At 40.8% G+C, this 27,925-nt stretch overlaps 1 protein-coding gene and 1 pseudogene across 1 annotated transcript in view; both read left to right on the top strand.

The window, feature by feature from the left end:
• UBXN7 (UBX domain protein 7) overlaps nucleotides 1-27,925 on the top strand; it is an 83,129-nt gene that overhangs the window by 22,271 nt on the left and 32,933 nt on the right. The window contains exons 2-5 of the mRNA XM_054480498.1: nucleotides 3,500-3,647; nucleotides 7,889-7,956; nucleotides 17,241-17,306; nucleotides 18,951-19,063. Coding sequence (XP_054336473.1) covers nucleotides 3,500-3,647; nucleotides 7,889-7,956; nucleotides 17,241-17,306; nucleotides 18,951-19,063 — 395 coding nt within the window. The remainder of the gene's footprint in view (nucleotides 1-3,499; nucleotides 3,648-7,888; nucleotides 7,957-17,240; nucleotides 17,307-18,950; nucleotides 19,064-27,925) is intronic.
• Nucleotides 17,029-17,148, top strand: LOC129034356 (U6 spliceosomal RNA; annotated as a pseudogene).

Genomic DNA, 27,925 nt, shown 5'->3' with positions numbered 1-27,925 from the left:
CAAAGCCAGAGAAATAAGCTGAGAGACTTGAATTTATACTGCAGGCATCAGAAGAAAGCCATTAAGGGATTTTTTTTTTTTTTGAGACGGAGTCTTGCTCCATTGCCCAGGCTGGAGTGCAGTGGTGCAATCTCAGCTCACTGCAACCTGTGTCTCCTAGGTTCAAGCGATTCTCCTGCTTCAGCCTCCTGAGTAGCTGGGATTACGGGTGTGTGCCAACAGGCCTGGCTAATTTTTGTATTTTTAGTAGAGATGGGGTTTCACCATCTTGGCCAGGCTGGTCTTGAACTCCTAACCTCGTGATCCGCCCACCTTGGCCTCTCAAAGTGCTGGGATTACAGGTGTGAGCCTCCGTGCCCGGCTGCCATGAAGGGATTTTAAACAGAGGGATGATATAATGAGACTTACATTTTGAAACATACCCTCTGCAGCAAGGTGGAAAATGGAATAGTGATCAGTTAGAAGCCTGTTGAAGTAATTGAGGTAAGTATTAAGGATCTGCCTTAGAGGCAGTAATGCAGAAGAGAAGACAAATGAGAGACATTAAGAGTAGAGTTAGCACTTCCATTTCTTGCAGTAAGGATAATGTAGAGTGATACCATGAATAACCCTACTGCTGAGAAAAAAAGTGCTGAAGAATGTATGTATTTAAAAAACTTTTTTTAGGCCTAGTGTGGTGGCTCACTTCTGTAATCCCTGCACTTTGGGAGGCCGAGGCGGGTGGATTACCTGAGGTCAGGAGGTCAAGACCAGCCTGGCCAACATGGTGAAACCCTGTCTTTACTAAAAATACAAAAATTAGCCTGGTGTGCTGGCAGGCACCTGTAATCCCAGCCACTTGGGAGGCTGAGACAGGAGAATCGCTTGAACCCTGAAGTGGAGGTTGTAGTGAGCCAAGATCGCACCATTGCACTCCAGCCTGGGTGATGAGAGTGAAACTCCATCTCAAAAAAAAAAAAAAAAAAAAAGTTTCTTTTAAAATACATTATTGGTTAGCACCATGCTAAAAATGAAGAATGCAGAAGTTAGCTACCTTTAAAGCAGGTCTGGTGGAATCTGTCCACACTGGATGGCTTTGAACTTCCCTTTTGGTAGACTCATGGGTCACAGGAAAGAAAGCTTGGGGCCTTGGCAAGGAAAGGGGCCTGAAAGAAGGCTCCTCCCCTTCATGAAGCAGAGAGTAGGACGCTTCTACCTTGGCAGTGGGGAGGGGATGTATGGAGATGAACATCTTCACAGAGAATTTATAACAAAGATTGTTACAGTCACATTTCCCATGTGGTCTTGAAAAACTTCCAAGTCAGAAATGTATTTAAAGTGGTCTCCGTTTGGTAGTGCCTGTGGGTGCCTTGCAAAGTCTGTCAAATCACATCCTCTTAGGAGGAAATGTACCTTCAACCCAGGCTTCAGAATTCTGTAGATTAAAATTTCAAGGCACATGACATCACAGTAAAAAAAAATCACAAATCACACAAAAACTGTGGCACAGTGAGCAAGATCCAGCAGAAACAAGAGACAGTGATCTGTAGAAACTGTAGAAAATTTATTTTTTCCCTTAGTGATTCCAATAAGTTGGGTTAATATGTTTGAAGAAATGAAAGATTGAAATAGTAGGAATTAAGGATCTCCAAAACATGATCAAGCAGATGAGGAAGTAAACAAAAACAGAACTTCTAGTTATAAAAAATTAGCTGAAATCAAAAGCTCAATGAGCAAGTGAAGAAACATTGGCACAGCTAAAGGGAGAATGTGTGAACTGGAAGATAGCATTGAAGAGATTACCTACAATACACCATAGAGAGCTCAAAGAGACAATATGCATATGAAAGAAAGGTTTTGAGACATAAAGGTTAGAGTGAAGAGTTGTAACATACATCTAATTGGAGTGACAGAGGAAATAAGTGTGAATGGAGGGGCGAGACAATGATCAAATATAAATCACTGGGAATTTTTCAGAATTGATAAAAGATAATCTTCAAGTGGTAGAAGTCCATTGAATCCCAAAGAGGATAAATGAAATCAGCCCTGACAAATCAGAGTGAAATTGCAGAAGGCTAAAGACAGAGGGTCTTAAAAGCAACTAGAAACAACAGATAGCTATAAAAACATTTTTCTTTAGTCTGGCAACTGATTTCCCAGCAGCAACAACAGAAGCCAGAGGACATTGGAATGCTGTCTTCAGTATTCTGAGAGAAAATAGCTGTCAGCTTTGAAATGGAATACCCAGTAAAACTGTCAGGAATGACAGCGAAATAAAGACATTTGCAGACAAAAACTTAAGAGCATTTACCACCAAGAGAAGGAGATTCTAAGGGACATAATTCAGATAGAAGAAAAATCATCCCAAATGGAAAGCTTGAGGTGCTTTTTAGTGGCCAGAAAATGTTCAATTTACATTCTGTCACTAGACATTTATGTTGTTTCCAACTTTTCAATATAAACTGAAGCTATGCTGGACATGTGTATGAACATGTTTATGCATATAGTATTTTATGTAGATTTTATTTTCTTTTGACTAGAAGCCCAAATTACTGAGTCAAAAAAGGAATGAGTATTTTTGTTTCTGGAATACATGTTGTAAAATTGTTTTCTTAAAGGACCTTACCAATTTACATTTCATTTAGCAGACTCCGTTAGCTTTTCTTTATTTACAAATGAGTACATTTGTAATAGGGACATTTTTAAATGATGAAGATTGACATTTCTTACCAGATTTTTGACTTAGTTATGTCTTAGACAAAAAATGTTCCATCTCACTTCTTTGCCGTTGGTATTAAAGATGCTTTTTTTTTTTTTGAGACAGAGTCTCGCTCTGTTGCCCAGGCTGGAGTGCAGTGGCGTGACCTCGGCTCATTGCAACCTCTGCCTCCTGGGTTCAAGCGATTCTCCTACCTCAGCCTCCCGAGTAGCTGGTATTACAGGTGTGTACCACTATGCCTGGCAAATTTTTGTGTTTTTAGTAGAGATGGGGTTTCACTGTGTTGGTTAGGCTGGTCTCCAACTCCTGACCTCGTGATCTGCCCGCCTCAGCCTCCCAGGGTGTTGGGATTACAGGTGTGAGCCACTGTGCCCAGCCTGATGCTTTCTTTTTAACAGAAACAGAAATGCTAACTGAAATGTATTCTTTCTAACAAAGCATTTCTAACTTTCTAGAATGTAGTCTTTCATTTTTCTTTATCTTTTTTCAGCTTATTCCCAAATATATACTTTGGCCATTTAAATAAATGGCCAAAGAAATGGCCAAAAAATGGTTTATTTAGTTTTTGTTTTGTTATGAAGGATGATTACTCTTTAATGCTGCTAAATTCTTTTCTAGCTCTGTGTATTTCACTTCAAGAATGTGTACATTTTTTTCTAGCTCTGTGTATTTCACAAGAAAGTCATTCATTCTAAAAGGGAAAAATACTGTTAATTTACTTGGGAATTCTAATATGAGCTGAAAAAAGAGGCTGTCTTTTTTTTTTTTTTTAACGTTTTTCCTGTCTTTTTACTGTTTCAGGTGCAAGTGAAAGTGTAGGAAAACATATGCTTGAAGCGTGCAACAATAATCTGGAAATGGCAGTCACTATGTTTTTGGATGGTGGAGGAATCGCTGAAGAGCCCAGTACCAGTTCAGCAAGTGTCTCTACTGTCAGACCACACACAGAGTATGAATTTATTATGTGTTGTCAGGAGCTATCCATTGCCTAAATTAAGTAGTTGCATTTTTATCAAAGCTAGGTCGATTCTCTGGTTTTGAAATAAATGAAAGGCTGAAAGCCTCTGAAAAAGTATGAAGTGGAAATTTTTGTAGTTACATACTTTAAATTCTTTAGAGTACTGTCTTACTTATTTAATCCTCAAAGGAACCATGTAGGCTCTGTGAAGTCGGGGAGATGGGGTTGGTTGGAGTGTGTGGTGCTGCTCTGCTACGATTGGCCCGTGGCCAGCAGGGCCTGTGTGCCTCATGGCAGCAACAAACAAACAAAAACCTTATTGGATGGCATTATCAACATTTTACCAATAAGGAAGCAGAGGCATAGCCATTTCCCCAAGCTACACAGCAATTAAGTAGCAGTAGAGCCCACTAAAGCTCAGATTTCCCAATTTTAGATTTTTCTACATTGTCACAGAAATGTTTTGAGTTGCTATGAAAAATGCTTGAAGCTAGGCTGGGCGCGGTGGCTCATGCCTGTAATCCCGGCATTTTGGGAGGCCGAAGTGGGCTGATCATGACGTCAGGAGGTCGAGACCAGCTTGACCAACATGGTGAAACCCTGTCTCTACTAAAAAATACAAATATTAGCCAGGCATGGTGGCATGCGCCTGTAATCCCAGCTACTTGGGAGGCTGAGGCACAAGAATTGCTTGAGCCCAGGAGGCAGAGGTTGCAGTGACCAGAGATTGTGCCACTACACTCCAGCCTGGGTGACAGAGCAAGACTGTCTCAAAAAAAATAATAAAAATAATATTGTGTAGAGTTTTTTTTTCTGTCAATGTTGGCCATGTATTTCGCTCCCAATATAGCTCAAACTTTTAACAGAAATCAGTATGAAAACCTAATATTTTTTTAAAAAGTCCAGGCATGGTGGCTCATGCCTGTAATTCTAGTACTTTGGGAGGCCAAGGCAGGAGGATGGCTTGAGCCCAAGAGTTTGAGACCAGCTTGGGCAATATAGCAAAACCCTGTCTCTACAAAAAATACAAAAATTAGCCGGGTGTGGTGGTACGCGACTGTAGTCCCAGCTACTTGGGAGGCTGAGATGGGAGGATCACATGAGCCTGGGAGGTTGAGGTTGCAGTGAGCCATAATTGTGCCACTGCACTCCAACCTGGATGACACAGAGTGAGGCCTCCTGTCTCAAAAAAAAAAAAAGAAAAACAAAAAAAAAGAAAAACAAAAAACCACCTAATACAGAAACTTGAATAGCAAATATTCATAGTTGTTTTGGGAGAGCATATTTATCCTCATTGTATAAAACATGTTTTCTCAATTGTGTTGAGAAATAGTTTTGATAAATGAATATCTTTTCCTAATGAATTCCCCTATATATAACTTGGCTTAGATAGTTTGTATTGCTAATTGATTAACATTTGATAATGGCTCCTAATTCCTAAAGTATGGTTTTCTTTATTCACTTTTTTCTGTTCCATCCTTCCATTCTTGGTAGCTGACAGTCTTGGTACAGATACCCTCAGATAATGTAGTAATCAAGTCTTTTCATGTAAGGACAACTGTACTGCTTAATCCACCCCTCTAATTGATGCATTTCATCAGATTAAAGTTTGTTTATAGAACAACTGAGTTGTCTGAGATTGAGACAATTATATATATACACACACACACACACACACACACACACACACACACACACACACTGTAAAGCGAGGTATAACAATAATGGAAAGTTTTGTTGAGGTAAAAGTTTTCTTTCTTTCTTTTTTTTTCTTTGTTTTTTTTTTTTTTGAGACGGAGTCTCTCTGTGTCCCCAGACTGGAGTGCAGAGGCGTGATCTCGGCTTGCTGCAACCTCCGCCTCCTGGGTTCAAGCGGATTCTCCTGCCTCAGCCTCCTAAGTAGCTGGGACTGTCAGCACACGCCACCACGCCCAGCTAATTTTTTAATTTTTTTAGTAGACACGGGGTTGCACCACGTTGACCAGGATGGTCCCGATCTCCTGACCTCGTGATCCGCCCGCCTCGGCCTCCCAAAGTGCTGGGATTACAGGCGTGAGCCACTGTGTGCGGCCAGTTTTCTTAAGATAATTAACTCTTTTTTTTAAAACACAGTCTTGCTCTGTAACTCAGACTGGAATGTAGGGGTGTGATCTCTGCTTACTGCTTTCAACTCACTGCAACCTCCGCCTCTCGGCTTCAAGCAACCTCAGTGCCTCAAATAGCTGGGACTATAGGCGCATGCCACCACAGTTGACTAATTTTTGTATTTTTTGTAAAGATAGGGTTTTGCCTTGTTGCCCAGGCTGGTCTTGAACTCCTGAGCTCAAGTGATCCACCTGCCTTGGCCTCTCAAAATGCTAGGATTGCAAGTGTGAGCCACCATGCCTGGCTGGCCTATTTCCTTTTGATGAAAGGATTGACAGAGCTTCCTCTTATAGATGTATCATCTGTTTCTTCAGATTATCGAAATTTTGTGTGTGAGCAGTAGGAAAGAGTACTTAACATAGTTTTGAATTATCCTTTTGTCTCTTGGTTTATTGGAAATTTCTTTAGTTGGTTGTTCTTTGATTACAGGATGTAATTGCTGACAAATGAGTATTCCTACTTCATTTCATAAAGAATGTTTTGGAGTTCCAACACTTAAAAACAAGATCTTTAGTTAATACTATTCAGAACACCTGAATGAAAACCATTGGCCGGACGCGGTGGCTCACGCCTGTAATCCCAGCACTTTGGGAGGCCGAGGCGGGCGGATCACGAGGTCAGGAGATGGAGACCATCCTGGCTAACACGGTGAAACCCCGTCTCCACTAAAAATACAAAAAATTAGCCGGGCGTGGTGGTGGGTGCATGTAGTCCCAGCTCCTTGGGAGGCTGAGGCAGGAGAATGGCATGAACCTGGGAGGCGGAGCTTGCAGTGAGCCGAGATCACGCCACTGCACTCCAGCCTGGGCGACAGAGTGAGACTCCGTCTCAAAAAAAAAAAAAACCATTAGGGCTAACATAAATTTATACGGAATTTACGTGCTTATATAATAATACTTACAAGCAGGAAGATAATGAATTAGGAAGTTACTATTTGCTGTGAACATTAATCAGCAAAGTTCAATAGTTGAGTTACAACTGTAAAACAAAGTAATTTTTTTTTTCTTTTTCTTTTCCTTTTTTTTTAGAGATGGAGTCTTACTATGTTGCCAAGGTTGGTTTCCAACTCCTGGTCTCAAGTGAGCCTCCCGCCTCCTCTCCCAAAGTACTGGGATTACAGGCATGAGCCACCATGCCCAACCTAAAATAAACTAATCTTTAAAGGCACACACCATTTTTACAGTATATCTAAATAAGTTTTTTCTTACTGGAAGAGATGGATTATCAATAAACCCTATGAATGTAAACTTTGAATAAAATAGGCTTTTAAAAGATGAGTAATTACTTTTTTTGTTCTGTATATTAGGATCTTTTTAGTAAATAATCCAAGATCATACGGGTTAGCCTCTTTCATAATTAGCATGAAATTCACTGCCTTTTTAAGTTTATTTTAATATGTCCTTGTGATTTAATTATTCTTTGATGTAGTAGTAATGTGATGTTGCTTCTATTAAGCCTATATTTTTCTGTTCATTTCTGCCTGATTTTTTGGGGGAAAATTTTTTTCTTTTTTTCTGACAGAATTTAAGGTAGGAAACTTGAAAGGGAAGGGGAAATTGTTTTTTTTCCAAACCATTTGAGCTATATATGCCAGGTACTCTTTTCCACTTGAGCTTTATGTGGAAACTATCTAAAACTCATTTATCAGCTGGATGCAGTAGCTCACGCCTGTAATCCTAGCACTTTGGGAGGCTGAGGTGGGTGGATTGCTTGAGCTCAAGAGTTCAAGACCAGCCTGGCCAACATGGCGCGACCCTGTCACTACTAAAAATATGAAAAAAAATTAGCCAGGTGTGATGGTGTATGCCTGTAGGCCCAGCTGCTAGGGAGGCTGAGGCACGAGATTCACTTTAACTCGGGAGGTGGAGGTTGCAGTGAGCCAAGATCGTGTCGGTCCACTCCAGCCTGGGCGACAGAGTGAGACACTGTCTCCACCCCCCCCAAAAAAAAATAGCAACAAAAGAACTTATTATTACTGTGCTTCTAAAAGTCACTAAGTTAATTTGAATATATTCATAGTATTTACAGAAAGCAAACAGCTGGCAGAAAACAGTTTTCATTTTTTATTTTCCCATTTTTTTTAATAGAGAAGAAGTTCGTGCCCCAATTCCTCAAAAGCAGGAAATACTGGTGGAACCAGAACCATTATTTGGTGGTAAGTTGACTTTTTTCCCTTAGCCTTATTTGATTTTGTTCTTTAGGGTTTTAATGAAACCATCAAAAGATGTGAAGGCTTGCTAGGAGACTGTTAGAAGTGTAGTGTCATTTCTTATTTTTTCTGTAGTCCTGTCAAGAAAGTTGCACGGTTGACTCACAAAGAGTGAAGCAGATGTTAAAAATTGATATTTGTTGGAAAATGCCAAAAGGAGGGACGTTAGCAAAAAGAATTGCTGCCTTGTAATGGGAATGAATAATGAAAAGATTCTGATTATTTTTATTTTCTGGATACCTACTTGACTGCCATATCCTTACTCTCTAGATATGCCTTACCTTCTCTCTTAATTTCTAGAAGTGCTGTTCCTCATGTGAAGGAAGGGCCCAGTAACCTCTCATTCACGTGAAAAATTGTGATATGAATCTGGATAGAGACTGGTGATAGAGAATGGGACATTTAATCAGATTAATTTATTGTTAAATAAGCATTTATTTCCCTTTTGTAAGCCAAAGAGTTTGTGTTAATCATGAGTTTATATAGAAAAAATACAAGATGGAATTATAATCTGCTTGGGCAGACCAAGACAGAAAACTGTATATAGTATATATTGAGAACAGTTAATGCAGAGAAATACTTTGTGTTGAGGTGGCTCACACCTGTAGTCCCAGCACTTTGGGAGGCTGAGGTGGGCAGATCACTCGAGGCCAGGAGTTCAAGACCAGCCTAGCCAACGTGTCAAAATTCCATCTCTACTAAAAGTACAAAAATTAGCTAGGCATGGCAGCACATGCCTGTAATCCCAGCTACTTAGGAGGCTGAGGCGTGAGAATCACTTAAACCGGGAGGCTGAGGTTGCAGTGAGTTGAGATCGTGCCACTGCACTCCAGTCTGGGCAGCAGAGTAAGACTCTGTCTCAAAATAAATAAATAAATACAGTTGAGTACAAGAGACATACAAATTTTTTTCCCTCAAACTTTTATTTTAGGTTTGGGGTACATGTGCAGTTTTGTTACATGGGTAAATTGTATGTTGCGTGGGTTTGGTGTACATATTATCACCCAGGTAATGAGCATAGTACCCAGTAGGTAGTTTTTCTTCTTCTCTTCTCTCTTCTTTCTTTCCTTTCTTTACCTTTTTTTTTTTTTTTTTTAAATAGAGATGGAGTCTTGCTATGTTGCCTAGGCTGGTCCCAAACTCCTGGGCTCAAGCGATCCTCTGGCCTCAACCTCCCAAAGTGCTGGGATTATGGGAGTGAGCCACCACGCCTGGCTTATAGGTATTTTTTCCAATCCTCGCCCTCCACCCTCAAGCAGGCCCTGGTGTCTGTTCCCTTCTTTGTGTCGGTTTGTACTGAGTGTTTAGCTCTCTCTTATGAGAACGTGCGGTATTTGGCTTTCTGTTCCTGCATTAATTCAGGATAATACATATATAGCCTTCATCGGTAAACTAAGAGGAGGAAATATACGTTGTAACAAAAGGATGAATAAAATTATATGTATGTCTTTTGATTTGATAAAGTACTTTAGTTGAGAGTTTTTATGAGATAAATGTTTTTATTCATTTATTCATTTTTTAAATTTTTAGTTTATATATATATTTTTATTTATTTTTATATATATATATATATATATATATATATAGTAGAGACGGGGTTTCTCCATTTGGTCAGACTGGTCTTGAACTCCCGACCTCAGGTGATCCGCCCGCCTCGGCCTCCCAAAGTGCTGGGATTACAGGCATGAGCCACCGTGCCCGGCCGAGATAAACGTTTTTAATTTGGCAGCTTTGGTGTTTATTATAGCAAGAAACAAAAGAATATACTGTCTAGATTCAGAATTAAAAGGCGAGAGGAAAGCTGTAAAGTCTGAATACTGTAGTGTAATGAAGTGCTTTCTGGACTGCTCACTGCAGATAGTCATTATGCTGTTAATATACCATATTGCTCATGATTTTAAAAATATAAATGCTAGGAATAGATTTGGAGCAAAAGAGTAATGCCCTTGGAAGCTTTATCTTCTCTTTATTGCAAGGAATAATACAGGGTCTTCGTAGGACTATAGGAAGTAAATTCTGTGCTGTATTGCTTTTGAACAGAGGCAAAAGAATTCCATTTGAAAGCCCCACTTTACTCTTTTTTTTTTTTTCTTTTGTTTTACAGAGATGGAGTCTGTTGCCCAGGCTGGAGTGCAGTGACACAATCCTTGCTTACTGCAGTCTCAAACTCCTGGGCTCAAGGATTCCTCCCACCTCAGCCTTCTATAGGTGCATGCCACCACGCCTGGCTAATTGTTTTGTTTTGTTTTGTGGAGACAGGGCATTGCTATGTTGCCCTGGGTGCTATGGAACTGATTCAAGCAATCCTCCCGCCTTGGCCCTTGGCCTTGGCCTCCCAGAGTATTGGAGTTATGGGCGTGGAGTTATGGGCGTGGAGTTATGGGCATGAGCCACCACACCTGGCCGCTTATCTTATCTCTGAATTGATGTACAGTAAGGAGAACACGGAGAATGACTTTTTACAGTTAGGAAGTCATTCATTCTTACTTTTCATTATTAGACGTTATAACTTGAAATGGGTCTTTAGATACTATTTTCTTAAGACAGTATTGATTTAAATCACAGTTCAGGTGTGGGCTCAGGTCCCTAATAGTCCCTTTCAGGTTGTCTGTAAAGTTAAAACAACTTACGTAATAATACTAAGGGTTTGTTTTTTTTTCCCGAGATGGGGTCTTGCTGTGTTGCCCCAGGATGGAGTGCAGTGGTTGCTCACAGGCGTGATCCCACTAGTGATCAGCATGGGAGTTTTGACCTCTTGTTTCCAACCTGGGCCAGTTCACCCCTCCTTAGGCAACCTGGTGGTCCCCCTACTCCCGGGAGGTAATTATATTGATGCCAAACTTGGTGTAGACACCTGACTGGCATAGCACACTACAGGCCAGAACTCTTAGGCTCAGGTGATCTTATCTCAGCCTCCTGAGTAGCTGGGATTATAGGCATGCACCATTATACTGGACATCAAATTATTTTCATTGTGGTGACATTTAGACTGATAGTTCAGAAACAATGATGAGTCAGACTGCTGGCATCTTGGTTGAATTCATGCAGTGGCTTCAGACTGTATCACTAGATAGTGAATTCTTCACTGCTGCGTACTTGAAGTTTACAAAAAAATTTAAAAGGCAGGGCCAGGTGCAGTGGCTCATTCCTGTAATCCCAGTCCTTTGGGAGGCCACAGTTGAAAAGATCACTTGAAACCAGGAGTTGGAGAGTAGCCCAGACAACATAGGAAGACTCTTATCTCTACAAAAAATAAAAATAAATTCGTTAGGCGTGGTGGCACGTGCCTGTAGTCCTAGTTACTTGGGAGTCTGAGGTGGGAGGGTTGCTTGAGCTTAGAAGTTCTAGGCTGCAGTGAACTATGATCATGCCACTGCACTGCAGCCTGTGTAACAGAGTGAGGCCCTGTCTATAAAAGAAAAATAAATAGGACAGTTGCAGTGGCTTACACCTATAATCTCAACACTTTGGGAGGCTGAGGCGGGAGGATTGCTTGAGCCCAGGAGTTTGAGACCAGCCTGGGCAACATATTGAGACCCCAACTCAAAAAAAAAAATTAATTAATTTAAAAGCAGTTTTCTTTAATAATGTTCTTGATGAAGCAATAAAAATGATTAATTTCATTAAATCTTGACCCTTGAGTACACAGTTTTAAAATATTGTTTGAAATAGGATGTATGCACAAAGCACTTTGGCATAATGAAGTACTATGATTACCTTAAGGAAAAGCACTTGTGTGATTGTTAGAGTAGCGAGCTGAACTAGGTAGCTTTTTTCATGGAACATTCTTTTTACTTGAAAAATTACTGACAATCAGTTTACACTTTGACAGTTGGCATTTTCTTGAAAATGTGAGCTTGTTACTTCAATACAACTGAGAGTGTTTGTTATCAGTGATTTTTAAAAAGAGGTTTGGCCGAACGTGGTGACTCACACCTGTAATCCCAACACTTTGGGATTACTTTGGGAGGCTGAGGCGGGAGGATTGCTGGAGCCTGGGAGTTCCACACCAGCCTGGGCTACATAGGGAGACCCCCATCTCTACAAAAAAATTAAGAAAAAAATGAGCTGGGTGTGGTGGCACATGCCTGTAGTCCCAGCTACTGAGGAGGCCGAGGGGTGAGAAGATGGATTGAGCCTGGGAGGTCAAGGCAGGAGCCGTGATTGCACCACTGCACTCCAGCCTGCTGATGACAGACCTCATCTCAAAAAAAATGATAAATTAAAAAAGAGCTTTCAGGCAAAAAACAGGATTTTAGAAAATTTTTTGTACCCACCTTTGTGAGCTTGATACTTTCCCAGTACTTGAAGGCTTTCTGATAAGATCAGTGGTGACATGAAACAGATGATTTTTAAAATACTGTGTAATGAAACCATTAATATTTGAAATGTTTGCATTACTCAGTAAACAAATATTTTTGAATAACCAATGCATGATACTACAAAAATGTGCATAGGTAAAAGATCCATTCAGACTGCGAGATGAATTGTATTAGATATTTATTGCTGAGTGAAAAATTGTTCCAAAATTAAACTGCCTGAAAAAAACAAATGTTTGTTATCTCAGTTTCTTTGGGTCAGCAATCTGGGTGTGGCCTTTGGTTAGGATCTCCTACAAGGATGTGGTCAACATGTCAGGTAGGCTACCATTCATCTCAAAGCCTGAATGGAGGAGGATCTCCTAAACTCATTCATGTGGCTATTGCCTGGGGGCATCCATTCTTAACACAGAGCAAATGAGAGAACCAGAGAGGGCAGCCCAAAATGGAAGACGCTGTCTTTTTGTAATTTAATCTGGAAGTGAAATCCCATCACGTCTACCACAGTCTGTTCAATCCTGCCTGTACTCAAGGTATTCACACACAGGTTATCAATACTGGGAGACAGGGAAAATTGGGGGCTGTCTTAGACACTGCCTACCACATAGTACAGTGGGTTTTAATGAAACAGTATGAAAAACTCATTGATAAGATTTCAGATTCCACTTTGCAGCTGTCCTCTAAGAAACTACCATTGATTAAGTATTGGTGTACTTATTAAAGAAGAATATCCACAATCATCTAAGACTTTAAAACACTCCTCCCTGATGGGTATGGTGGCACAGGCATGTCGTCTTAGCTACTCTGGAGGCTGAGGCGGGAGTATGGCTTGAGCCCCAGGAGTTCTTGGCTGTAGGGCCCTATGCTGATTGGGTGTCTGCACTAAGTTCGGAATCAATATGGTGACCTGCCAGCAGTGGAGGACCACCAGATGACCTAAGGAAGAGGAAACGGAGCAGGTGCAGATCAGTGGTGGGATTGTGCCTGTGAATAGCCACTGCCCTTCAGCCTGGGCAACATGGTGAGACCCCCATCTTTTAAAACAAAAAGCCCACTCCTCCCTTTTACAACTGTGTGTCTGCGTGAGAGTAAATTTTAATTGTCTTTCTATACGTGAACTAAAAGAATAGCAGCAGATCTAAAGCAATGCAGAAGCAGATCTGAAGATCCAGATGTCTTCTCTGAAGCCAAATACAAACAGATATGTGGACATGTAAAACAGTGCCACTCTTCTCACTATATTTTTTCTCCACCTGTCCCTCCCCTATGCTGACTTTGAAGCTCCTGAATCTCTTTTAGCTCTTTATAGCTTAGTCTCTTTGGCTTCAGTGACCAGTACTTCTATTATGTGGGCAGTAGAGTGAGGACAGAGGACTGATGTTTGCTTGTAGCAGATGGCTTGGAAGAGCCAGGAGACCACATTGAAAAGGCAGGTAGCAGTAATAGTCCTAGGGCTAGAGGTGGTGTGGTTTGAGGAGAGGTTTTTGCTTAGAAATAGGGTAAATGAAGGGAAGACAAATGGGAAGAGGGTTATTAGCCCAAGAAGTAAAAGGAATTGGGTAGAAGGATAGTAATAAGAGGAACTAGTGAGTATATCCAGATCGGTGCCTTATAGAGAAGGGGGAGGTTGGAAAGGTGATGTGGAATATTGACTAACCTACCTTTGGCAGTTTAAAAGTAGAAGAAAATTACCTTTTATGTGCTACCTTCCTAATATACTTTTTAGGCAGCTATTCTTATTCTAAGACATTCTTGGTTTCTTTTTTTTTTTTTGAGATGGAGTCTCGCTCTGTGGCCCAGGCTGCAGTGCAGTGGTGCGATCTTGGCTCACTGCAAGCTCCGCCTCCTGGGTTCACGCCATTCTCCTGCCTCAGCCTCCCGAGTAGCCGGGACTACAGGCGCCCGCCACCACGGCTGGCTAATTTTTTCTATTTTTTAGTAGAGATGGGATTTCACCGTGTTAGCCAGGATGGTCTCAATCTCCCGACCTCGTGATCCGCCTGCCTCAGTCTCCCAAAGTGCTGGGATTACAGGCGTGAGCCACCATGCCCAGCCTCCAGCCAGTTTCTTAATTGTTACAGTTAAAAAGTATCAGATATCTAGTTATTTTTAAAAATTTATTTATTTATTTTTTTTTAAGAGACAGGGTCTCAGTATGTTGCATAGATTGTGCTCGAACTCCTTGGCTCAAGCGATCCTCTCACATCAGCCACCTGGGCAGCTGGGACTATAGGCGCATGTCACTGCACCAGGGCCAGATAACTAGTTTTAGAGGCGTTCTTTGGCAGGCTGTGTTATTCCTGCTAGAAGCCATGTACATTTGAAATAGGAGCTCTTGATCAAAAATAGTTCCAAGATTGAAAAGTGTGACATTTCTTGCTTTTTCTTGAATAGAAATGAAGAAAGGAGGGAGGGAGGAAGGTAGAGAGGGACACAGGGTGCAATATTTAAATTAAAAATAAAATTCATGCCAGGCTCAGTGGCTCAATCCTGTAATTCCAGCACTTTTGGTAGCCGAGGCGGGTGGATCACTTGAGGTCAGGAGTTTGAGACCAGCCTGGCCAACATGGTGAAACCCCCTCCCTACTAAAAATACAATAATTAGCTGGGCGTGGTGGCACACGCCTGTTGTCCCAGGTACTAGGGAGGCTGAGGCAGGGGAATGCCTTGAACCTGGGAGGCAGAGGTCCCAGTGAGCTGAGATCATGCCACTGCACTCCAGCCTGGGCAACAGAGTGAGACTCTGTCGCAGTAAATAAATAAGTGAATTAATTCAGGCTGCGCGTGGTGGCTGGTGCCTGTAATCCCAGCACTTTGGCAGGATGAGGTGGGAGGGTTCCTTGAGCCCAGGAGGGCAATATAGTGACATGCCTGTCTCTTAAAAACAAACAGACAAACAAAAAACTGAACGTGGTGCTGCACACGTGTAGTCCCAGCTGCTTGGGAGGCTAAGGCAGGAGGATGGCTTGAGCCTAGGAGGATGGAGTCTGCAGTGAGCCATGACCACACCACTGCACTCCAGCTGGGCAACAGGGTGAGACGCTGTCTCAAAAAATAAAAACATGACAGTGTATTACAAAATCCCTTTTCCCAGAGATGATAATGTGATTGTTTAACATAAAAACACATACATATACACAGGAATGATATGCATATGAATATGTTTTAAACAAAAATGAAGTTTTTAATATGTTCTGCATTTTTTTTGTTGCTTTGTTTTGCCTTTTACTCGGTAGTTCTGGATACAAATAATTATCCTGTGTAATCACAAACACGAGTTATTGGGAAAGATGTTTTGACACGGGTTAAGGAGATTCTGTAGTCTCTGTCTAATCTTGATACTAATCATTTATTAACAGATAATTATTCTGGTTACATGCTGGCCAGCCTTGCCATAAGCCAACTTAGTAACTTACCCATGTTGAGGGAATCATGAAAAGCCTTTATTTATTGTAATGTACATAAATGATCTGGTAATTTGTTTAGGTTTAAGAACACATAGATATAGGAAGATAACATTTTGATTCTAGCATTCTACACCTTATCTGTAAAATACTTAAAGACAGGGTAATAGACACTCTACAGGGGTAGTGGAATACCTTAGGTGGATCTGTTTACTTTTCTGTCATTAAACCATTGTGTAACTGTGAAAAAAATTTCCAAAATTAAAGATGTTTTTTGTCTTTATGGTTGTGCACGTGGGTCCAATCCAATCCCTAAGAAATAGTCGTTAAGTCTTACGGTTTAGAATGTAGAGTTACTCTATACAACAGGGCAGTCAGATCCCGAAGACTAACCTGAATTGGATATCTGCAGCATGTGTGTGGCTTCATCTCTACGTGGCATCATCCTCAAAATCTTTCTTCCTGATAATCACCACTTGGATATTAAGATAGTAACTTTTTTTTTTTTTTTTGAGACGGAGTTTCACTCTTCTTGCCCAGGCTGGAGTGCAGTGGCGTGATCTTGGCTCACTGCAACCTCCGCCTCCCAGGTTCAAGTGATTCTCCTGCCTCAGCCTCCCAAGTAGTTAGGATTACAGGTGCATGCCACCACACCTGGCTAGTTTTTTTGTATTTTTATTAGAGACAGGGTTTCATCATGTTAATCAGGCTGGTCTCGAACTCGACTTCAGGTGATCCACCTGCCTTGGCTTCCCAAAGTGCTGGGATTACAGGAGGCATGAGCTACAGCGCCTGGCCAGGATAGTAAACTTTTTTTTTTTTGAGATGGAGTTTCGCTCTTGTTGCCCAGGCTGGAGCGCAATGGCAGTCTTGGCTTACTGCAACCTCTGTGTCCCAGGTTCAAGTGATTCTCCTGCCTCAGCCTCCCAAGTCGCTGGGATTACAGGCATGCACCACCACACCTGGCTAATTTTTTGTATTTAGTAGAGACGGGCTCACCATGTTGGTCAGGCTGGTCTCAAACTCCTGACCTCAGGTGATCCACCTGCCTCGGCCTCCCAAAGTGCTGGGATTACAGGCATGAGCCACCATGCCCAGCCGATAGTAAACTTTTTACACAAGTTTGATTAAGTCTGTTTTAACTGGGCCTGAATTTTCTCATTTGTAATACAAGATGACTGGATGGAAGATGTTTGGATTAATTATACATGAATGATTTGAAAGTTTTTAAACTTTTTTATTTTTTGAGGGAAGGCACCATTATGAATCTTGAGTGTTTTAAAACAAGAAATACTGTGCTCGCTTCGGCAGCACATTTACTAAAATTGGAACGAGACAGAGATTAGCATGATACAGAGATTAGCACAGCCCCTGCGCAAGGGTGACGTGTAGTTCGTGAAGGGTTTCATATGTTTTATTAAAAAAATACTTTTAGATAAGGACATTTTTAGAATTAAGTTTCAAAATTAATTTAAAAATTTTTCAATTCTGTTTTTTCTCCCCAAAGCTCCTAAAAGACGACGGCCTGCACGTTCAATTTTTGATGGTTTCCGGGATTTTCAGACTGAAACTAGTAGGTATCTATGGACCAGTTTATCATCTCCCTCTTCTCTTCCTATTAAAAAGACAAAGATGATTACTATTAGGCCCAATTACTTTTAAGTTTTCACCTTCTTTAAAAAGTGAAATTATGGATCCAGAATGTGATTAATTCTCCCCTGAGCTAAATTGTTCCAAATTCTAACCTATTTGGTTATAGAAAAATAGTAAAGGAGATGGAGATAATGTAGGAAATATGGTAATTGATAAACTTAATTCGCTTGTGAATACACACTTAAAATGCTTACTATAATAAAATAAACTGATGTCCCTCAGGATCCTGATTTCTGTCAATGAAAGGAATACATAATGAAAATGGTTATTGTAAGAGATTGAAAAATAGGAAAAACCACGCCACCCAAAGCAGCCACTATTAATAGTTTGGCTACAGTTATTTGAAATATTTTTGTGTAATAAGTTAGAATGAGAATCTTGGTCTTATACTTTTAGAGGATTTAGTATTGATGTAGCAATGGAATCCTAAAGAAAGGACAGTTATGTTAAGAGGATATATGAGAAACCTTTGGACCATGCTTGATTTTGTAGTTTATTTATAATGAGTTCATTGAGGCACAGATAGGTCTTGTAACTTTGGAGAGAATTGATGGGGAACCTAAACTGACTCAAGTCATCTAGGGAATCTTGTGTCCTTCCAGTGGAAGGTGACAACAGGGTCATCATCTCTACTGTCATAATCTTTTTTTATTATTACTATTTATTTTTGAGATGGAGTCTTGCTCTGTCACCCAGGCTGGAGTGCAGTGGCGTGATCTCAGCTTACTGCAACCTTCACCTCCCAGGTTCAAACGATTCTCCTGCCTCAGCCTCCCGAGTATCGCTGGGACTACAGGCTTGTGCCACCACACCCGGCTAATTTTTGTATTTTTAGTAGAGATGAGGTTTCACCATGTTGCCCAGGCTGGCGTTGAACTCCTGACCTCAGGTGATCCGCACATCTCAGCCTCCCATAGTGCTGGGACTACAGGCATGCGCCACTACACCTGGCTAATTTTTTTTTTTTTTTTGAGATGGAGTCTCACTCTGTTGCCCAGGCTGGAGTGCAGTGGTGCGATCTCTGCTCACTGCAACCTCTGCCTTCAGGGTTCAGGCTATTCTCCTGCCTCAGCCTCCTGAGTAGCTGGGATTACAGGCATGCTCCACCATGCCCATGCCCGGCTTTTTTTTTTTTTTTTTTTGTATTTTTAGTTGAAACGGGGTTTCACCATCTTGGCCAGGCTGATCTCAAACTCCTGACCTCAGGTGATCTGCTGACCTCGGCCATCCAAAGTGCTAGAATTACAGACATGAGCCACCACACTCAACCTCTCCCATGTTACAGTTAGTTTCTGAATATGTGAAGAAGTTACTTTGATTATGTGAATATTTTCAGTTAATTTTCTTTGTATCCTTGGGATAGGGAATACCACCAAGTCTTAAGATTCCTGTTATCTCCCTTTGCATTTTTTTTTTCAGAGTCAACATTAGATCTTTGTATTTGAGGTCAAGCATATTGACAGCAATTCCTTCAATTGACAGAAGTTGTTTTTTTTTTTTTTTTTTTTTTAGTGTGATTCACAATTATGGCTAACTGAAACTTTTTCATCCTTCTGTATTATAGTTCGGCAAGAACAAGAATTAAGAAATGGAGGAGCTATCGATAAGAAATTAACTACCCTTGCAGATCTATTCCGGCCACCCATTGATTTGATGCATAAAGGCAGCTTTGAAACAGTAAGTTGTTGGAGAGTCAGTGCCTTAACTATGAATGCTTTTGCATTTTCAATGCCTTTTTAAAAAAATTACTTGTTTTAGAGGCAGGGTCTCACTCTGTCATCCAGGCTGGACTGCAGTGACACAATCATAGCTCACTGCAGCCTTGAACTCTTGGGCTCAAGGGATCCTCCCACCTCAGCCTCCTGAGTAGCTAGGGCTACAGGCATGTGCCACCAGACTCAGCTAATTAAACATTTTTTTTTGGTAGAGACAGGGTCTCACTGTGTTGCCCAGGCTGGTCTCGAATGCCTAGCTTCAAGCAATCCTCTTGCCTCGGCCTCCCATACTGCTTGGATTATAGGTGTGAGCCACTGCACCTGGCCTTCAGTGACATTTTTTATTTTTATAAGAACAAAAAACCATTGTCAGTGTATAGGGAATTGGCATTATAATAAGTATATCTACATGATATGCTTAAAGGTTACATTGATTTATATTTCTACCAGCAATATATGAAATACATTCCTACCAGCAATATATGAAATATATTTCTACCAGCAGTATATGAGATTGTTTGATGAAATCCTTTTATTAGCCTTGTGCGGTGTCATTTTAGAATCTTTGCCATTTTGATAGCTTTTTAAAATATCTCACTTGTTCATATATCTTTGACTACTACTGAGAATAGTGTGTGTGGTTTGTTAGCCATTTGTAAATTGTTGATAGGTGTCTTTTGTCTATATTTCTGTGCGGATCCTAGTGTGTTTGAAAAGAATATCTCTAATTGGAGAACACATTCACCCTCAGTTCTTCTTGGTTTTATCATGACTAAACCCAAACAAAAACTTTGCAGAGTATGTTTACTTGGTTGTCTGCTAACTTGTAGACTTACTTAGGGCAGAGGAAAGATCATTCTTTTTAATAATCCTTGGGACCCATTCTCTTGCATTAGGAGGAACACATTATATGTTAAATGAAGGAGTTTAGTAAAGATTTTAGATACTCTTCTGTTGAGGTGTTCAAACAGCTTGCCTTTTCGTGTTGATTAACATGTTAATGCTCTTTTGAATTACAATAGCATTTCCATAGATGTAAATCAGTTACATTTCAGTTGAGTCTTTTTTTTTTTTCCTTGAGATGGAGTCTCGCTGGAGTGCAGTGGCACAATCTCAGCTCACTGCAACCTCCGCCTCCCAGGTTCAAGTAATTCTCCTGCCTCAGCCTCCTGAGTAGCTGGGAAAACAGGTGCACACCAGCACGCCTGGCTAATTTTTTGTATTTTTAGTAGAGACGGGGTTTCACCATATTGGCCAGGCTGGTCTCAAGCTCCTGACCTCGTGATCCGCCCATCTCAGCCTCCCACAGTGCTGGGATTACAGGCGTGAACCACCGCACCTGGCCTTCAGTTAAGTCTTACCTGTTAGGACCCTGTAGGCCAAAGAATAACTGCAAGAATGATGTGTATCAAACCCGACAGGTGCCCCAAACTAACTACTACTTGGGAGGCTGAGGTGGGAGGATCCCTTGAGTTCAGGAGTTTGAGGCTGTAGTGTGTGATGATCATGCCTATGAAAACCACTGCACTCCAGCCTGGGCAACATAGTGAGACCCTATCTTTCCATTTTCTTTCTCTTTTTTTTTGAGACAGGTTCTCATTCTGTCACCTGGGATGGAGTGCAGTGGCAAAATCATGGCTCACTGCAGCCTCCAACTCATGGTCTCAATTGATCCCCTGGTCTCAACCTCCCAAATAAGTAGGGCTACAGACACCCACTACCACACCTGGCCAATTTTAAAAATATTTTGTGGAGAGGGGGTCTTGCTGTGTTCCCCAGGCTGGTCTCAAATTCCTGGTGTCAAGTGATCCTTCTGCCTTGGTTCCCAAAGTGCTAGGATTACAGTCATGAGCTGAGACCCCATTTCTTAAAATAAACAACCAATGTATATCAGCTGCATATTTGAACGTGTTATGATTATTTTTTTTAAAATGTGTCCTTTGATATACTTTTACACTGTCATACATGAAATATTTAGGAGAAGGAATTTCAATGTAAGCTTGTGTGTTAGTTTGCTTGCATTGCTAGAAAGGAATCCCCGAGACTGGGCAATTTATAAAGAAAAAGATATGTTTTGACTTGTTTCTACAGGCTGTATAGAAAGCATGATGCTGACATCTGCTTCTGGTGAGGCCTCAGGAAGCTTGCAGTCATGGCAGAAGGCAAAGGGGAAGCCGGTGTAGCACATGGTGCGAGGAGCAAGGGGTCAAGCCATTCACCAGGGGTCTGCCCCCATGACCCAAACACCACCTACAAGGCCCCACCCTCAACACTGGGGATTGCATTTCAGTGTGAGATTTGGAGGGGACAAATTTCCAAACCATATCAGCGTGCTCTCCGGTTTCAATTTTCTGAATCAGAAAACCTTGAAAATGGTTTGGCTGCATGTAACAGAAAACCCAAATGATGATAAGTTGACCAAACAATGCTTTATTTTTGTCGGTAATAAGCCTAGAGTTGAAGAGATTATTAGTGTTCATTCATAAGCTCAAAGATGTCAGGTTAGATGTCTCCTCAGTTTTCTTCATCTTTCCCTCATGGTCTCAACATGGCAGCTGCCTATCCTTTCTAGTATTCTGGTGATACTACAGCCATTGAGAGAGAGAATAGCAGCAATATGAAAGGCAGAAAAGGATCTTAGTTTGTTTTGGTGTGTTTTCTATTTTTATTAGCTTATGAGTTGCTCTAGGACGTAATGCAGTAACTAAGCTTGATTTAGTTTGGTCACTTTGGAGTGAAAAAGCAGTTACTCTTCTGCTTGCTCATTAAGGGAAAATACGAATCTCTTTTGATGTTGTCCCCTGAAATTTAAAGTTATAGCACCTTTTTTGCCTTGTATTTCATGGCCTGTGTTTACAGCAGTCCATTTTTTTTTTCACGGATAATATTATACTTAACCATCTGCAAGACTTTAAATGAAATAAACATTCCCTTCCAAAAGCAGGTATTTCATTATGGTTAATGATACATGTATTAGTTTTATAAAAATAAGGGAGATAACATGCAAAATTAAGTCATTGAAGTTTAGAAAGATAAATGTTAAAACTTAGAGGGATACTCTTTGGCTGGCCAAGGAGGGCCCATAGGTTTGTTCCTCGTGTTAGATGTAGATGTGAGCCGCAGTTTTGCAGGTTAGAGGCTAGAGGTAGGTCATGTTCAAGGATTCCTTCTGGCTCACGCTAACCAGATGAGAGAGACTGATTAATTCACTTGTTCACTCAGTACGTATTCATTGAGGCCTTGTGTTGCAGGACGTAGTTCTAGGTGATCAAGACTGCATGTGAGAGAGACTGGGAAAAAAACAAACAGTAGCTTATTTATTTATTTATTTATTTATTTTATTATACTTTAAGTTCTAGGGTACATGTGCACAACGTGCAGGTTTGATACATAGGTATACATGTGCCATGTTGGTTTGCTGCACCCATCAACTCATTTACATTAGGTATTTCTCCTAATGCTATCCCTCCTCTAGCCCCCCAGCCCCCGACAGGCCCCAGTGTGTGATGTTCCCTGCCCTGTATCCAAGTGATCTCATTGTTCAATACCCACCTATGAGTGAGATCATGCGGTGTTTGATTTTCTGTCCTTGTGATAGTTTGCTGAGAATGATGGTTTCCAGCTTCATCCGTGTCCCTGCAAAGGACATGAACTCATCCTTTTTTATGGCTGCATAGTATTCCATGGTGTATATGTGCCACATTTTCTTAATGCAGTCTATCATTGATGGACATTTGGGTTGGTTCCAAGTCTTTGCTATTGTGAATAGTGCTGCAATAAACATACGTGTGCATGTATCTTTATAGTAGCATGATTTATAATCCTTTGGGTATATACCCAGTAATAGGATTGCTGGGTCAAATGGTAATTCTAGTTCTAGATCCTTGAGGAATCGCCACACTGTCTTCCACAATGGTTGAACTAATTTACACTCCCACCAACAGTGTAAAAGCGTTCCTATTTCTCTACATCCTCTCCAGCATCTGTTGTTTCCTGACTTTTTAATGATTGCCATTCTAACTGGCATGAGATGGTATCTCATTGTGGTTTTGATTTGCATTTCTCTGATGACCAGTGATGATGAGCATTTTTTCATGTGTCTGTTGGCTGCATAGATGTCTTCTTTTGAGAAGTGTCTGTTCATATCCTTTGCCCACTTTGTGATGGAGTTGTTTGTTTTTTCCTTGTAAATTTGTTTGAGTTCTTTGTAGATTCTGGATATTAGCCTCTTGTCAGATGGGTAGATTGCAAAAATTTCTTCCCATTCTATAGGTTGCCTGTTCACTCTGATGGTAGTTTCTTTTGCCATGCAGAAGCTCTTTAGTTTAATTAGATCCCATTTGTCAATTTTGGCTTTTGTTGCCATTGCTATTGGTGTTTTAGTTGGGAAGTCTTTGCCCATGCCTGTGTCCTGAATGGTATTGCCTAGGTTTTCTTCTAGGGTTTTTATGGTTTTAGGTCTAACATTTAAGTCTTTAATCCATCTTGAATTAATTTTTGTATAAGGTGTAAGGTAGGGATCCAGTTTCAGCTTTCTACCTATGGCTAGCCAGTTTTCCCAGCACCGTTTATTAAATAGGGAATCCTTTCCCCATTTCTTGTTTTTGTCAGGTTTGTCAAAGATCAGATGGTTGTAGATGTGTGGTGTTATTTCTGAGGCCTCTGTTCTGTTCCATTGGTCTGTATATCTGTTTTGGTACCAGTACAATGCTGTTTTGGTTACTGTAGCCTTGTAGTATAGTTTGAAGTCAGGTAGCGTGATGCCTCCAGCTTTGTTCTTTTTGCTTAGGATTGTCTTGGCGACGTGGGCTCTTTTTAGGTTCCATTTGAACTTTAAAGTAGTTTTTTCCAATTCTGTGAAGAAAGTCGTTGGTAGCTTGATGGGGTTGGCATTGAATCTATAAATTACTTTGGGCAATATGGCCATTTTCAGGTATTGATTCTTCCTATCCATGAGCATGGAATATTCTTTCATTTGTTTGTGTCCTCTTTTATTTCGTTGAGCAGCGGTTTGTAGTTCTCCTTAAAGAGGTCCTTCATATCCCTTGTAAGTTGGATTTCTAGGTATTTTATTCTCTTTGTAGCAATTGTGAATGGGAATTCACTCATGATTTGGCTCTTTGTCTGTTAATGGTGTATAGGAATGCTTGTGATTTTTGCACATTGATTTTGTATCCTAAGACTTTGCTGAAGTTGCTTATCAGCTTAAGGAGATTTTGTGCTAAGATGATGGGGTTTTCTAAATATACAATCATGTCATCTGCAAACAGGGACAATTTGACTTCCTCATTTCCTAATTGAATACCCTTTATTTATTTCTCTTGCCTGATTGCCCTGGCCAGAACTTCCAACACTATGTTGAATAGGAATGGTGAGAGAGGGCATCCTTGTCTTGTGCCGGTTTTCAAAGGGAGTGCTTCCAGTTTTTGCCCATTCAGTATGATATTGGCTGTGGGTTTGCCATAAAAATCTCATTATTTTGAGATATGCTCCATCAATACCTAGTTTATTGAGAATTTTTAGCGTGAAGGGCTGTTCAATTTTGTCGAAGGTCTTTTCTGCATCTATTGAGATAATCATGTGGTTTTTGTCTTTGGTTCTGTTTATATGATGGATTATGTTTATTGATTTGCATATGTTGAACCAGCCTTGCATCCCAGGGATGAAGCCGACTTGATCATGGTGGATAAGCTTTTTGATGTGCTGCTGGATTCGGTTTGCCAGTATTTTATTGAGGATTTTCGCATTGATGTTCATCAGGGATATTGGTCTAAAATTCTTCTTTTTTGTTGTGTCTCTGCCAGGCTTTGGTATCAGGATGATGTTGGCCTCATAAAATGAGTTAGGGAGGATTCCCTTTTTTTCTATTGATTGGAATAGTTTCAGAAGGAATGGTACCAGCTCCTCTTTGTACCTCTGGTAGAATTTGGCTGTGAATCCGTCTGGTCCTGGACTTTTTTTGGTTTGTAGGCTGTTAATTATTGCCTCAATTTCAGAGCCTGTTATTGGTCTATTCAGAGATTCACCTTCTTCCTGGTTTAGTCTTGGGAGGGTGTAAGTGTCCAGGAATTTACCCATTTCTTCTAGATTTTCTAGTTTATTTGCATAGAGGTGTTTATAGTATTCTCTGATGGTAGTTTGTATTTCTGTGGGATCAGTGGTGATATCACCTTGATCATTTTTTATTGCGTCTATTTGATTCTTCTCTCTTTTCTTCTTTATTAAGTCTTGGTAGTGGTCTATCCATTTTGTTGATCTTTTCAAAAAACCAGCTCTTGGATTCATTGATTTTTTGAAGGGTTTTTTATGTCTCTATCTCCTTCAGTTCTGCTCTGATCTTAGTTATTTCTTGCCTTCTGCTAGCTTTTGAATGTGTTTGCTCTTGCTTCTCTAGTTCTTTTAATTGTAATGTTAGGGTGTCAATTTTAGATCTTTCCTGCTTTATCTTGTGGGCATTTAGTGCTATGAATTTCCCTGTACACACTGCTTTAAGTGTGTCCCAGAGATTCTGTTACGTTGTGTCTTTGTTCTCACTGGTTTCAAAGAACATCATTGTTCTGCCTTCATTTCGTTATGTGCCCAGTAGTCATTCAGGAGCAGGTTGTTCAGTTTCCATGTAGTTGTGCAGTTTTGAATGAGTTTCTTAATCCTGAGTTCTAATTTGATTGCACTGTGGTCTGAGAGACAGTTTGTTATAATTTCTGTTCTTTTACATTTGCTGAGGAGTGCTTTACTTCCAACTATGTGGTCAATTTTGGAATAAGTGTGATGTGGTGCTGAGAAGAAATGTATATTCTGTTGATCTGGGGTGGAGAGTTCTGTAGATGTCTATTAGGTCTGCTTGTTGCAGAGCTGAGTTCAGGTCCTGAATATCCTTGTTAACCTTCTGTCTCATTGGTCTGTCTAATATTGACAGTGGGGTGTTAAATTCTCCCATTATTATTGTGTGGGAGTCTAAGTCTTTTCTTTGTAGGTCTCTAAGGACTTGCTTTCTGAATCTGGGTGCTCCTGTATTGGGTGCATATATATTTAGGATAGTTAGCTCCTCTTGTTGAATTGACTCCTTTACCAATATGTAATGGCCTTCTTTGTCTCTTTTGATTTTTGTTGGTTTAAAGTCTGTTTTATCAGAGACTAGGATTGCAACCCCTGTGTTTTTTTCTTTTTGGAGATGGAGTCTCGCTTTATGGCCTAGGCTGGAGTGCAGTGGCGCGATCTGGACTCACTGCAAGCTCTGCCTCCTGGGTTCATGCCATTCTCCCTCCTCAGCCTCCCGAGTAGCTGGGACTATAGGTGCCAGCCACCACACCCGGCTAATTTTTTGTATTTTTAGTAGAGACGGGGTTTCACCGTGTTAGCCAGGATGGTCTCCATCTCCTGACCTCATGATCCACCTGCCTTGGCCTCCCAAAGTGCTGGGATTACAGGCGTGAGCCACCGCGCCCGGCCAACCCCTGCGTTTTTTTTTTGCTTTCCATTTGCTTGGTAGATCTTCCTCCATCCCTTTATTTTGAGCCTATGTGCGTCTTTGCATGTGAGATGGGTCTCCTGAATACAGCACACCGATGGGTCTTAACTCTTTATCCAATTTGCCAGTCTGTGTCTTTTAATTGGGGCATTTAGCCCATTTACATTTAAGGTTAATATTGTGTGTGAATTTGATCCTGTCATTATGATGTTAGCTAGTTATTTTGCCCGTTAGTTGATGCAGTTTCTTCCTAGCATCGATAGTCTTTACAGTTTGGCATGTTTTTGCAGCAGCTGGCACCACTTGTTTTTTTCCATGTTTAGTGCTTCCTTCAGGAGCTCTTGTAAGGCAGGCCTGGTGGTGACAAAATGTCTCAGCATTTGTTTGTCTATAAAGGATTTTATTTCTCCTTCACTTATGAAGCTTAGTTTGGCTGGATATGAAATTCTGGGTTGAAAATTCTTTTCTTTAAGAATGTTGAATATTGGCCCCCAGTCTTCTGGCTTGTAGGGTTTCTGCAGAGATATCTGCTGTTAGTCCGATGGGCTTCCCTTTGTGGGTAACTCGACCTTTCTCTCTGGCTGCCCTTAACACTTTTCCCTTCATTTTAACCTTGGTGAATCTGACAGTTATGTGTCTTGGGGTTGCTTTTCTTGAGGCGTATCTTTGTGGTGTTCTCTGTATTTCCTGAATTTGAATGTTGGCCTGCCTTGCTAGGTTGGGGAAGTTCTCCTGGATAATGGCCTGAAGAGTGTTTTCCAACTTTGTTCCATTCTCCCTATCACTTTCAGGTACACCAATCAAACGTAGATTTGGTCTTTTCACATAGTCTCATATTTCTTGGAGGCTTTGTTTGTTTCTTTTTACTCTTTTTTCTCTAACCTTGTCTTCTCACTTTATTTCATTAATTTGGTCTTCAATCACTGATACCCTTTCTTCCACTTGATCAAATCAGCTATTGAAGCTTATGCAAGCATCATGAAGTTCTTGTGCTATGGTTTTCAACTCCATCAGGTCATTTAAGTTCTTCTCTACACTGTTTATTCTAGTTAGCCATTCGTCTAATCTTTTTTCAAGGTGTTTAGCTTCCTTGCGATGGGTTCGAACATCCTCCTTTAGCTCGGAGAACTTATAACCAACCTTCTGAAGCCTACTTCTGTCAGCTTCTCAAAGTCATTCTCCATCCAGCTTTGTTCCATTGCTGGCAAGGAGCTGCGATCCTTTGGAGGAGATAGGCGCTCTGATTTTTAGAATTTTCATCTTTTCTGCTCTGGCTTCTCATCTTTGTGGTTTTATCTACCTTTGGTCTTTGATGTTGGTGACCTACAGTTGGGATTTTGGTGTAGATGACCTTTT

Source organism: Pongo pygmaeus, chromosome 2 (genome assembly GCF_028885625.2).
Source record: "Pongo pygmaeus isolate AG05252 chromosome 2, NHGRI_mPonPyg2-v2.0_pri, whole genome shotgun sequence".
NCBI classification, from domain to species: domain Eukaryota; kingdom Metazoa; phylum Chordata; class Mammalia; order Primates; family Hominidae; genus Pongo; species Pongo pygmaeus.
Note: the sequence above shows the minus strand (reverse complement) of the source record. Positions and strands in the feature narration are given on the sequence as shown.